Source organism: Arvicola amphibius, chromosome 4 (genome assembly GCF_903992535.2).
Source record: "Arvicola amphibius chromosome 4, mArvAmp1.2, whole genome shotgun sequence".
Classification (NCBI taxonomy): Eukaryota; Metazoa; Chordata; class Mammalia; order Rodentia; family Cricetidae; genus Arvicola; species Arvicola amphibius.
In genome coordinates this window covers 43946792-43958866 of record NC_052050.1, presented here as the reverse complement: position 1 = coordinate 43958866, position 12075 = coordinate 43946792, and the positions used below count along the sequence as shown (strand labels likewise).

At 40.3% G+C, this 12075-nt stretch overlaps 1 protein-coding gene across 3 annotated transcripts in view; it reads left to right on the top strand.

Moving 5' to 3' along the window:
* Ssh2 (slingshot protein phosphatase 2) overlaps positions 1-12075 on the top strand; it is a 242451-nt gene that overhangs the window by 188698 nt on the left and 41678 nt on the right. For all 3 annotated transcript variants that reach the window (XM_038327316.1, XM_038327315.1, XM_038327317.1), the window contains 4 exons: positions 122-243; positions 6870-6938; positions 7905-7970; positions 10494-10688. In XM_038327316.1, the coding sequence (XP_038183244.1) occupies positions 122-243; positions 6870-6938; positions 7905-7970; positions 10494-10688 (452 nt within the window). The remainder of the gene's footprint in view (positions 1-121; positions 244-6869; positions 6939-7904; positions 7971-10493; positions 10689-12075) is intronic.

Below are 12075 nucleotides of genomic sequence, written 5' to 3'. Positions count from 1 at the left end.
TCCCACTATCACCTCTTTTGCCTTGGTAGCATGCTATGAGATACTGGATTTTTTTTAAAAAAAGATTGAATGATTTAAAATTTCTCTGAATTCTTTGTTTCTTTGTTCTTTTTGACCTCAGGCTGTAAGATTGGAAAGTACTTACCAAAATCGAACACGCTATATGGTAGTGGTTTCAACTAATGGTAGACAAGACACTGAAGAAAGCATTGTCCTGGGAATGGATTTTTCTTCTAATGACAGGTGTGGTACCATAAAACTGCCTTTTGAATAACCTAGTATAATTATTTGAGCTAGTACAAAAATGTCTTACATAATTATGCTTTTAAAATTCTAGATAAAGTGGGACAAGAAGGTAAGAGGGTGAGGGGTGTGCATGCGTGCTTGCGTGTGCGTGTGTGTGTGTGTGTGTGTGTGTGTGTGTGTGTGTGTGTGTGTGTGTGTGTTGTCTTTTTGAGACAGGATCTTTCTATGTAGACCAGGCTGGCCTCAAACTCAGAGATCAGCCTGCCTCTGCCTCCCAGGTGCTGGGACTAATGGTGTGAGCCATCATGCCCAGCTTGTATTCTTGATATATGTCTTGATCACTGTTGTATTGCTAAGAAGAGACACCATGACCACAGCAACTCTTATAAAAGAAAGCATTTAACTGGGGCTTGCTAACAATTTCAGAGGTTTGGTCCATTATCATAATGGCAAGGAGCATGACAGCACACAGGCAGGCTTGGTGCTAGAAAAGAAACCAAAAATTCTATGTTCAGATCCACAGGCAGCAGGAAAAGAGAACCATTGGGCCTGACTTGGGCTTTTGAAACCTCAAAGCCCACCCCCAGTGACACACTTTCTCCAAGAAGGCCATACTTCCTAATACTTCTCAAGTAGTGCTACTTCGGCCAGGCAGTGGTGGTGCACGCCTTAATCCCAGCACTTGGGAGGCAGAGGCAGATGGATCTCTGTGAGTTCGAGGCCAGCCTGGTCTACAGAGGGAGTTACAGACCATCTAGGGCTGTTATACAGAGAAACCCTATCTCAAAAAACAAAAACAAATACAAAACAAAACAAAAAGTAGTACTACTTCCTGATGACTAAGCATTCAAATATATGAGCCTATGGGACCATTCTTATTCAAACCATCACAATATATATTTTATGATATTATTGGCATATGTGTATGAAAGTATCACAGTGAAACCCATTATTTTTTATAGTGAATATGTGATAATGAAAGTTTTAAGTTAAAAAGTAATTCATGACAGCCTGAGGAGATGGTTCAATTGGTAAAGTATTTGCCATGCAAGCTCAAGTACCTGAGTTCAATCCCTAGCATTGGTGAAAATCTAGGCACAGCAGCATATGCCTGTAATCCCAGCACTGAGGAAGTGGAGACAGAGTAAGCTCTAGGACTTGCTGTTTGCAGATGGTCAGCCAGGGAGTCAGCCTAGCCAAATCTATGAGAATGGAGTTCAGTAAGAAACTGTCTCTAAGCAATTGAGGAAGATACCCAAAGTTGACGTCTGACTTCCACATGCACCCCATAAACATATGAACATATGTACATACACATAGACACACAAATAAAGGCATAAAACTAGAAAAAAAAGTCTTGGCCATGATCTTCAGAGACAAGCAAACTTGTTAAATGTCTTTGGCTATTGCTAATTTACTATTATTCCTTACCTTTCTCTCATTGCTAGGTACTAATGATAATAAGTAAACAAATGGAAATATATATTTTGGGGGAAAAGTTGCTTTTTGCTGTTAGTCTGTTCCTTCCATCAGTAATGTTCTACCTTGGTAATCCTTGGGTACATGCCTTTCTTGGTAACATACCAATAGTCCTGTCCTGGGTTCATGTATACTTTGCTTCCTGTAATTAAAGATAGATCTGACAGAACCTGGATTGTTGTTGTTGTTGTTGTTGTTGTTATTGTTGTTGTTGTTTTGGGTTTGGGGGAGGGTAGAGGGTTGTATCCTTAAGGCTTGAGGCTTCTCTGTTCTATTTTCCTACTCTTTCTGAAGAATCTTTGGAAAGACTATGGAATGTGGCTGCTAAGCAGATCTTTACACTCTGAGATAATAAGCCTCAGGAAATCCTGCCAGATGTCTCAAACCATAACTTCCTGGTTCAGGACTAGAATGGAATTGAGCAGTAGCTAGGGGAGTGACCCAGGCCTGGGTGAATTTATCCACACACACACACACAAAAAAAAAATGGTAGCAGGTAGAGAGGGATTGTTAGCAAGAACATAGCCCTGGGTTTGAAGGCAGGGTTATAGATGACAATGAGTCTGATTGTAGAGAAGCAGGGAGATCCCAGTGTTACTAGAAAAAGTTTCCAATCCAGCTTTTACCCTAGCTTGTGCATAGAAGTTGCACTGGTTTGCTTTGGGTTGCCGTGATAAAGCACTGACTAAAGCAAACTTGGTGAGATGGCTGAATGGGTAAATGCACCTGCTGACAAGCTGACAGCCTGAGGTCAGGTCCCTGGGACCCAGATGGTAGAGAGAACCAACTCCCTCAAATTGTTCTCTTCTAACCTCCAACATACTATCCCATGCACACAAAATAAAATGATTTTTTTTATTAAAAATTTCCACCTCCTCCCCGCCTCTCATTTACTTTCCCCTCCCCCCTCCACTCCCCCTCCCTCTCCTGTCCAGAGAGCAGTAAGGGTTCCCTGCCCTGTGGGAAGTCCAAGTTCCTCCCCCCTCCATCCAGGTCTAGGAAGGTGAGCATCCAAACAGGCTAGCCCCCACCCCCAAAGCCAGTATGTGTAGTAGGATCCAAATCCAGTGCCATTGTCCTTGGCTTCTCAGCAGCCCTCATTGTCCGCCATGTTCAGGGAGTCCGGTTTTATCCCGTGCTTTTTCAGTCCCAGTCCAGCTGGCCTTGGTGAGCTCCGATTAGATCAGCCCCACCATCTCGGTGGGTGGGAGCACCCCTAGCAGTCCTGACTTCCTTGCTCATTTAAAAACAAACACATACACTGTAAGTCCAGATGGGGTAAAAGTCCAAATCAGAGGTCATAAAATTCCAATGTGGAAACACAGGTAGTTTCCTACTTCCTTCTCCTTAAGACAGTCTTGTTATATATAGCCCTTGTTTTATATATGTAGTATCTCAGAAACAAACTGGGACCTGAAAGAGCTAAAAAGTAGTTTCTTTTTGGTAAGCCTAGCATTATGAAATTGTTTATGTCTTCTGTTTGAGTGAGCCTGTTGAACAGTGAAAGAAATGCTTGATTTCAGAATACTAATGCTCAGTTACTCTCAGTTACTTTTAATTTTATACTCTGTTACTGTATCATTTTATATATCTAAAAATATTTTAAAACAATATTAAGTCAGCTGGGCAGTGGTAGTACACGCCTTTAATCCCAGCACTTACTTGGGAGGCAGAGGCAGGTGCTAGCCTGGTCTATGGTAAGTTCCATGACAGTCAAAGCTGTTACATAGAGAAACTGTAATGGTCTGACCTGTCCCTTTAAGAGACAAGCCAACCCCACCAGGCAAGCAGATCTTCCTTCTGCTTCTAGTCTTCCAAGAGGCAGCTTCTCCCACTTCTCTCCTTCTCCCCTCCTCCCTCCCTCCCTCCCTCCCTCCCTCCCTCCCTCCCTCCCTCTCCCCCCTCTCTCTCTCTGTTTCTCTCTCTCCCTCTCTGCTCTTCTCCCTTCTCCCCTTCCCCCTCTACTTTTCCCCTCCATAATCCACTAAATAAATACTCACTTTGTCTGCATGGCGTGCCTAATAGGTCTCTGTCTCTCACTCGCGGCATAGCTCCCTGCCTGGGACTGGTTGTTTTCATGGCCTACTGCTGCCACTCGGGGAGCCTGTGGCATTTTATTTTTGCCATAACAGAAACCCTGTCTCAAAAAAAAATGAAACCACATCAAGCCAAAAAACCCAATATTTAGTCAAAGTAGAAGCCAGATTGGTTGATATGTACAAGGTAGTGATGTTGTAGCCAATTCATTTAGCTTATTTTGAGAACTGTATTGTAGTTTAAGTTACAAAGTATCCTAATAATACAGTGTAACCTTGTTTTTCAAAATATCTACAGTGTGCTTCAGTTTATAAAATAGCAGAGCTTTATGGTCTGATGCTTGTTTGTTTGTTACTCTTCAACAATTATCCTACCTCACCCTCCCATGTACTTTATGCCATCATGCCTACATTTGTTTTAAAACTTCTTTTAAAGATTTGTTTTCTTTCCTGGCGGTAGTGGCACCTGCCTTTTACGCCTTTAATCCCAGCACTTGGGGAGGCAGAGGCAGGCGGATCTCTGTGAGTTCAAGGCCAGCCTGGTCTACAAGAGCTGATTCTAGGACAGGTACCAAAGCACAGAGGAACCATGTCTCGAAAACTTTTTTAAAAAAGATTTGTCTTCTTTATTTTTATTTTATGTGTATGGGTGTTTTGCCTGCATGTATGTCTGTGCATTGTGTGCATGTAGTACCCATAGAGGCCCAAAAAAAGCATTGGATCCTCTGGAATTAGAATTATAGACAGTTGTAAGCTATTATGTGCTTTTTTAAATTTTTCTTTTTAAGCTAAGATATAATTATATCATTCCCCCCCTTTCCTTTAACCTCTTCCTTTGGTTTTGTTATCTATGTTTAAAGATAAACCTAAGACTGAGAGGAGTTAAGTAACTGCTCTGAGGAGTTTCAATACCAAAAGAGATCAAATCCAGATATTTTGACATAGTAGATACTTATGAAATATAAATTATTGTTTAGGCGCCCTTATGTGTGTCTTTATACACCTGATCTTAAAACAATGCAATAAAGGTTATTTTGTTCCTCTTTCATAGATCAAGAGACAAACACAAAGCAATTAATTTGTTTAAGACTACATAGTTAAAGGCTGAGGTGTAGCTCGCAGGTAGAAAGTTCTTTCCTGGTATGTACTCTAAGACCCTGGGAGAAAGACTCTTACTAGAACTCTATCTGGCTAAGAGTCCATGGTCCTAACCGTACTGTGTCCCATCCCACACCCAGCACAGTGTTCTTTCTGCTGTACTGCTTTTCTAGATATATTGGGAGGGAACCGATGAAGGATCCTTTGGAAAATGGCCAGAGGCGGGAAGTAGTATTAAAGACACATCTTTAATAAGGGGCAGAAGAGATGGCTAAGGAGAGCATGCATGCATTCTTGCAGAGGATCTAGGCATGGTTCCCAGCAAAAACGGGTTGCCTCACAACTGCCTATAACTCTAGATCCAGAAGATATAAAGCCTCTGGCCTCCACAGGCATCTGCACTCACGTGAATATACCCACACACAGATACACATTCATGTATCTTCAAGAAGATATTTTTGTGTGTGAGATAAGAGTCTTATATGTCACCCTGGCTGGCCTGAAACTTATATTGTAGAGTAGACTGGCCTCAAATTTTTGAGACAGGGTTTCTTTGGGTAACCTTCGCTGTCCTGGAACTAGTTCTGTTGGTCTCGATCTCACAGAGATCTGCCGGCCTCTGCTTCCCAAGTACTGGAATTAAAGGCGTGTGCTACCATACCAAACAAAACTAAAAACTTTAAAGATCCTTAAGAGGAGAAAGGGACAAAAATGGCAAAGGTCATCCAGAGAAGTGGAATCACAGTAGTTGGTCAGGAAGCCAAGGCTTCCCGCACTAACCTATTCTATTCTCAGAGAGCCAGTTTCATGCCTCACACATGGTGGCAAGTACTCTGCCGCTGAGTTGCAACCCCCAGAACCTGGAACAGTTTTTAGTATGGCATAGTAGGACCACCCTTTTGTTCGTTGCTGATGTCTCTATTCTGCATTTCAATAGTGCTAGTTCAATACATAGCATTATTTTATCAGGTGTGGTAGCATGTGCCCGTAATCTCAAAGTAGAGGCAGCTGAGCTGAGAGAATTTTGAGTTCAAGGCCAGTCTAGACTACACTGTGACAGTCTTAAAACTAACAAAACAAGAGTGTGGAAAGGTGGCTAAGCAGTTAAAAGAATGCCAACTTTCAAGTTCAGTTCCCAGCACCCACATGACAGCTTACAGCTGTCTATAACTCAAGTTCCAGGGGATCCAACACCCTCTTCTGACTCCCATAGACACAAGCCATGCAAGTGGTGCACAGAAATACATGTGGGCAGAATACACATAAAATAAAAATGAATTTGATAAAAAGTTTTTAAAATCTCATTTAAACACTCATACACTCTTTCATTTCAATGGTATTTTTTATTTCTCTAACTTGATAACAATTCATGACTATTACTTCTGTACATATTTTAATTCCTTTCCTTTTAAGACTGAGTGTTTCTGGTGTTCAGTAATCCTTATAATTGACCAAGTCATTTATTCCAAGATTTTGAATAACTAGCAATAGTTCTTGACATTAGAACTAGTCCTTGAGGGCAGGTAAATTGGTGCACACCTGTAATCCCAGCACTTGGGAAATGAAGGTAGGAGGATCAGGAGTTCAAGGCCAGTCTCTGCTTTGTTGTGAGGCCAGCCTGACTTTTCATGATACTTTTCCCATGCCTTCTAACCCCCCCAAAAAATAAAAAGATAGAATCATTGGAATTGAGTTGGATTTTGTATCCTGGGCAAATGCAAGTCAGCAGTGATTTCTTGAATTTTTTAATATATTAGCTACTTATAAGACAATTTAGGAAGTTCGATCAATAAATTTTCTTTGTCAAATATATAAGGAATGACTGGCCATCTCCTAAAATAATCCTGAGAATGTGTAAGGATTAATAGTGATATGATAGAAATTTCTCTGTCTAACATTTATGAGACTGTCTGTTGCTTGGAGGTTTATCCTTTGTGTTTAAAGTTAATAAATAATGACTGCTTCCTAGAATAACAGGAAGTAACTTAATGATTATTTCTCATCTTGCAGTAGCACTTGTACCATGGGCTTAGTCTTGCCTCTCTGGAGTGATACCCTAATTCATCTGGATGGTGATGGGTAAGAGCTTTCCCTCTTCTACCCCTTCTACAGAAAGCTCAGTGGTGTGGTTCCATCTTAGTCTTAGTGGCTCATTCATTTGGCTGAATGAGAGGCCCAGTGTGCCCACCTGAGCTGGCATGTCAGCAGCTCAGTGCGGCCTTTTAAACTGCCACTTTGTAAAGTAGAATAAAATGCAACTCGCCAGGTCTCTCCCTTCTAGTCTTCTAAGCTGACAGAGAAGTAGTTTGTTGGCTCACCCTTTAATGTGAACACGTGGGACTGCTCTTAGTGTTACCCTAGAGGATAATGTGTTCTGTTTGAAATAACCTCTGCAGCTTCTGCCAGCTGTCAGCCTGCTGTGTATCCCTTTTCCTGAGCCAGTTCCTTCCAGTCAGCCACCCCCACCTCCTGGTGTTTTTAGAATGTGTTCCAAAGAGATTGAAATGTTTGCTCTAATTTATAAAATCCAGGTCAATTTGCTATGAATCAAAAGACTTCCAAATAGAAAAGTACATCAGAATACCTTAATTTTGCCTAGTAGATATCATTTTGTTGATGCTTTTCTTTATTTAAATTTACTTTTGAGGATTTTATAATGACTTTGTATTTATATAATTTCCACCCTCTCCCAGCTTCTCTTATGTTCCCCCACTTCCTCTCAAAATCATGACTTCTTCATATTTATGCATAGGTATATATAAATACAGCTTACTGAGTTCATTTAGTATTGCTCATATGTGCATGTGTTTAGTAATGACCACTTGGAATTTGATTACCTAGCATGTAATCCTTGTCCCTGGAGAAGACCAGTTGTCTTTCTCTCAGCTGCCATGTTGGAACTTTTCAATCACATTCTACTTCTAGTTAACTTCTAGATGACATACTGATTATTTCTTCTATTTAGTCCATCAGTTGGTGTAGCAAACTTGAAATACCTGAAAATCCCTTATTTGTGGACTTTTGTCTGTTCTCTTTTGCTCTTAGTGGGTTCAGCGTATCAACAGATAACAGAGTTCACATATTCAAACCTGTATCTGTGCAAGCAATGTGGTAAGTTGACTTTTGATATCTCTATAATACCATGTTTTTTAAGAGATCCTACAAAAAAGTTCTTTAATGTTATTAAAATAATATTTTGTGAGAGTATAATTTGAAGTGATGCAATTCACTATTCATATGCTTCCTGTATTGTAAGGATTTGTGTGTGTGTGTGATCTGTTTGCATGGTAACCATGATTAAAGGTGACCTAGAAATGTAGTTTTTCAATTGTGACAGTGGAAAACTTCGTGCATTGGTGAACAAGTGAAATTCAGAGGTAATATTGGGCTCTAGAAGCAATGCTAATGGGTTAGAGTCTGTTAGAACTGTGTTTCACACTGACCATGCTTAGTGTGAGAGCCAAGTATGTACATTTTACTGCTATGCACTAAGTTTTAGTTTCCTAAGATAATCAGAGATTATCTTATTTGACAACATTATGGTATAGATAGATACATTTCCTTTTAAAGTACTGGTAATTGTTTGTGTAATGCAAATAAAGCCTAGGGAAATCATTGTTAATAACCATCCATACACTGACACTTTTAAGTTATTCACTGTGTTCTGGATGCTTTACATGGCTTATATTTAATCATTACACTGGTGCCACACAGTAGTGTTGTTAGCACTCTGTTGTGGATGAAAGAGCTAAGGCATTTCAAGGATTACATATCTGGCCCAAGAGTATCTTATTTATTTAGATAGAACAGAATCTTATTCACTTATCTAGAAAATGATCTAATAAAACCAAGGAATAATGAGGCTTTCTGCTCAATAGTCTTTAGCCTCTGGGGACTGAAATAATTCAATCAGTAAAGTGTCATGCCACCATAAGGGTCTGAATTCAGATCCCTAATGCCCATGTACAAAACCAGCAGTGCTCATCAGTACCCCAATGTTGCAGGGAGTTAGCTACAAACTAATGTTTTTCTCTTGAAGGAAAAGGAAGTGTAAGAGAATTATATAGCCATTCATTTACATACTTTTCTTTATAACATTTATTTTTTAATTATTTTATGTGTATGAATGTTTTGGCTACATGTATGTCTGTGCACCATATGTGTATCTGGTGCCCAGGAGGTTAGAAGATGAAAGATCCCCTGGAACTGGAGTTGGAAATTGAACTTGGGACCTCTGCAAAAACAAGTATTTTTAACTGCTGAGCCAACATTCCAGCACCTATCTTTTTTTAAAAAAAAAATGTATTTATTTGTGTGTGAGTGGGTTTGTAAGCCACAGTAGCAAACATATGGGGCAGAGGTAGATTATGGGGCCATTAGGGCTTTCTTCCACCAGGTATAGCCTGGAGATTAGACTCAGGCTCTCAGTCTTGCTGGTCAGTGCCTTTAACTACTAAGCTATTTTAAATGATCTTATATATTTTTGTTAAGAATATCTTTTATCTGTCCTGCCTCCTAAGAAAAATAATCCTTGCTCATTTTGAAAAAGTTCTACAGTTGGCCAGGCATGGTGGCACCTGCCTTTAATCTCAGCACTCAAAAGGCAGAGGCAAGCAGATCTCTGAGTTTGAGACCAGCCTGGTCTACAAAGTGAGTTCCAGAACACTCGGAGCTATGTAGAGAGACCCTGTCTCAAAAAAAAAAAAAAAAAAAAAAAAAAACATAACAAGTTGTATATTGCTTGTAGCATACAGGAGGCACTGAGTCCTTATTCACAGTGCTACAGAATAATAAAATAAACAAACAAACAGATACATGAATGAATGAATGAATGAATGTTAGTTTGTAGCTAATATGACATTTATTTGAGCTCCAGCTATGATCTAGGCCTTGTTAAGCACTGGAGATAGACCAATAAACAAAATGTAGAATGATCATTTTCTTGTGTAAGTTACTTCCTAGTATTTCTTTTTCTGTCTTTGTTTACTTTCTAGCGTTTTTTAGCTTTAGCTTAGGTAAATAGAAAAAAATGTAGTTTTTAGTTTTGTTTACCCTTCTTGGGTTTCTGAGCTCAGAGTCAGGGGTTTAATTTAGTCTTAGGGTAGAGCCAGAGCTATTCTCAGAAAGTAACTCATGTGAATGAATAAATGGTTTAAAGAACTAGGAGACTAAGGTAGCAAGAATGGTAAATGCCATTAGGTCAGTACTTCCTGGACATCAAAGGACGCAGACTAATGGCTTTAGGGGCATCTGCCTATCAGATCTTTGTGGAGCCTGTAAGGATCCTAGAGAATAAGTTATCACATGATTCTGTGCCAAAGGGAAACAAATTTTGAATAGTTAATTGTTGAGATTTTTGTTTGCTATTGACAAAGTCACATGAGTCCAAGGATTAGGTCATGAGGCCATAGGTTCCTAGACTTTTTTTCACTGAGGAGTTGTCAGTTCTCGTCCCCTCTCCCTACCTTGAATGTGCATCATGACACAGAATATTGACTTCCAGGGAGGGAGAAAATTCTATAGAGAATAATACTCTGTAGAATTAAAAATTTAGAGGAGTTTGAGATAGACCTAGGTTTTATCCTTTTGGTATCCCATAATTCTATAGTGCTCATTTCTGAGCCTATCTTTCAGGTCTGCACTGCAGAGCTTGCACAAGGCTTGTGAAGTGGCCAGAATGCATAACTACTATCCAGGCAGCCTTTTTCTCACTTGGGTGAGTTATTATGAGAGCCATATCAACTCGGATCAGTCCTCAGTCAATGAATGGAATGCTATGCAGGATGTGCAGTCTCATCGACCTGACTCTCCGGCTCTCTTCACAGACATGTAAGTTGGCTTGCTAAGGACTGTGACCCTCTCTTGTGTGCTAAGCAGCATATTCCTAACCCTGCCCCATTGACAATAGTTACAATGTAGATTACACTTCTGTCACACATGAAGATCCTCTATTTCCTGCAAAGGCCTGAGGAATTTTACTCCTGGGCACAACAGAGTGTCTGTAATCAAGAATGTAATGCTATAAAAATCTAAGAGATGGCTCAGTGGTTAAGAGCATTGGCTACTTCCTGGATTCAATTCCAACACCAACATGGCAGCTCACAACTGTCTAACTACTTTTCCAGGGGATCAGACATCCCCACACAGACATAATGCAGGCAAAACACCAATGCACATAAAATAAAATTTTAAAAGCCAGGTGGTGGCACACACCTTTAATCTCAGCACTTGGCCGAGCCAGGTGGATCTCTGTGAGTTCGAGGCCAGCCTGGTCTACAGAGAGAGTTCCAGGACATCCAGGGCTACACAGAGAAACCCATTGGCGGGCGGGGGGGGGGGGGGGGGGGGGGGGGGGGGGGGGGGGGGTAGCGGGGGAGAGACGACATGACTCACCAAAAAAAACTATTACTCAGATTCCACTAATTTGAAATTTTAATTTAGAGAAATGACTATAAAAAGAAGCATTTGATAACAGTTAACAGCAAGAGGCTTTTGGAGGGATGTTTGTCATACCTGAGAAGTTAAAGTGTCTTTCCAAGGGTAGCAATCGCTCCTATAAACACAGTCCCCAGGAGCAATAGGTGATGTGTTCTCTTTTTTCATTTACTCTTGTAACCAATAGAAACTGTTTATATTCTTTAAAGCTGGGGTGTTACTCACCTTTAACCCAGCACTCAGGAAGCAGAAGCAAGTGACTCTCTTGAGCTCAAGGTTAGCCTGATCCACACAGTGAATTCTCAGCCATCCAGAGCTGCATAGTGAGGCCCTGTCTCAGAAAGGAACAAGGAGAGAAAGATGTTTCCAATCCACTGAAAAGAATACTGGGTTAAATTTATTTCTGCTGAGTTGTGGTTTTATTTTAGTTGAAGAAGCAGTCAAAGCATCATCAATCTTTTTTCTCAGGGAATTGTTGGTTCCAGAGCCTTTCCAGTAGGCCTAGTTCTTTCAAGGTCTCTTAGTAACCAAAAAAGCACATCTATGGAAATGATCTTCATAATTTTATATTGTAAAGCTGGTTGGTGGGTTTCAGAGGAATGATTGTTTAATCTAGCTCCAAAAAAAAAAAAAAGCTTATCCTAAACAATACTTAGAGAAGAAAATTCATCACAGCCAGGGATAGTAGCACATAGCACACTTGGTAGACTGAGATAGGAGGGTTTCAAGTTCTAAGCCAGCCTGGACTACAAATAGTAGAATCAACTGTTAGGATTCAGGC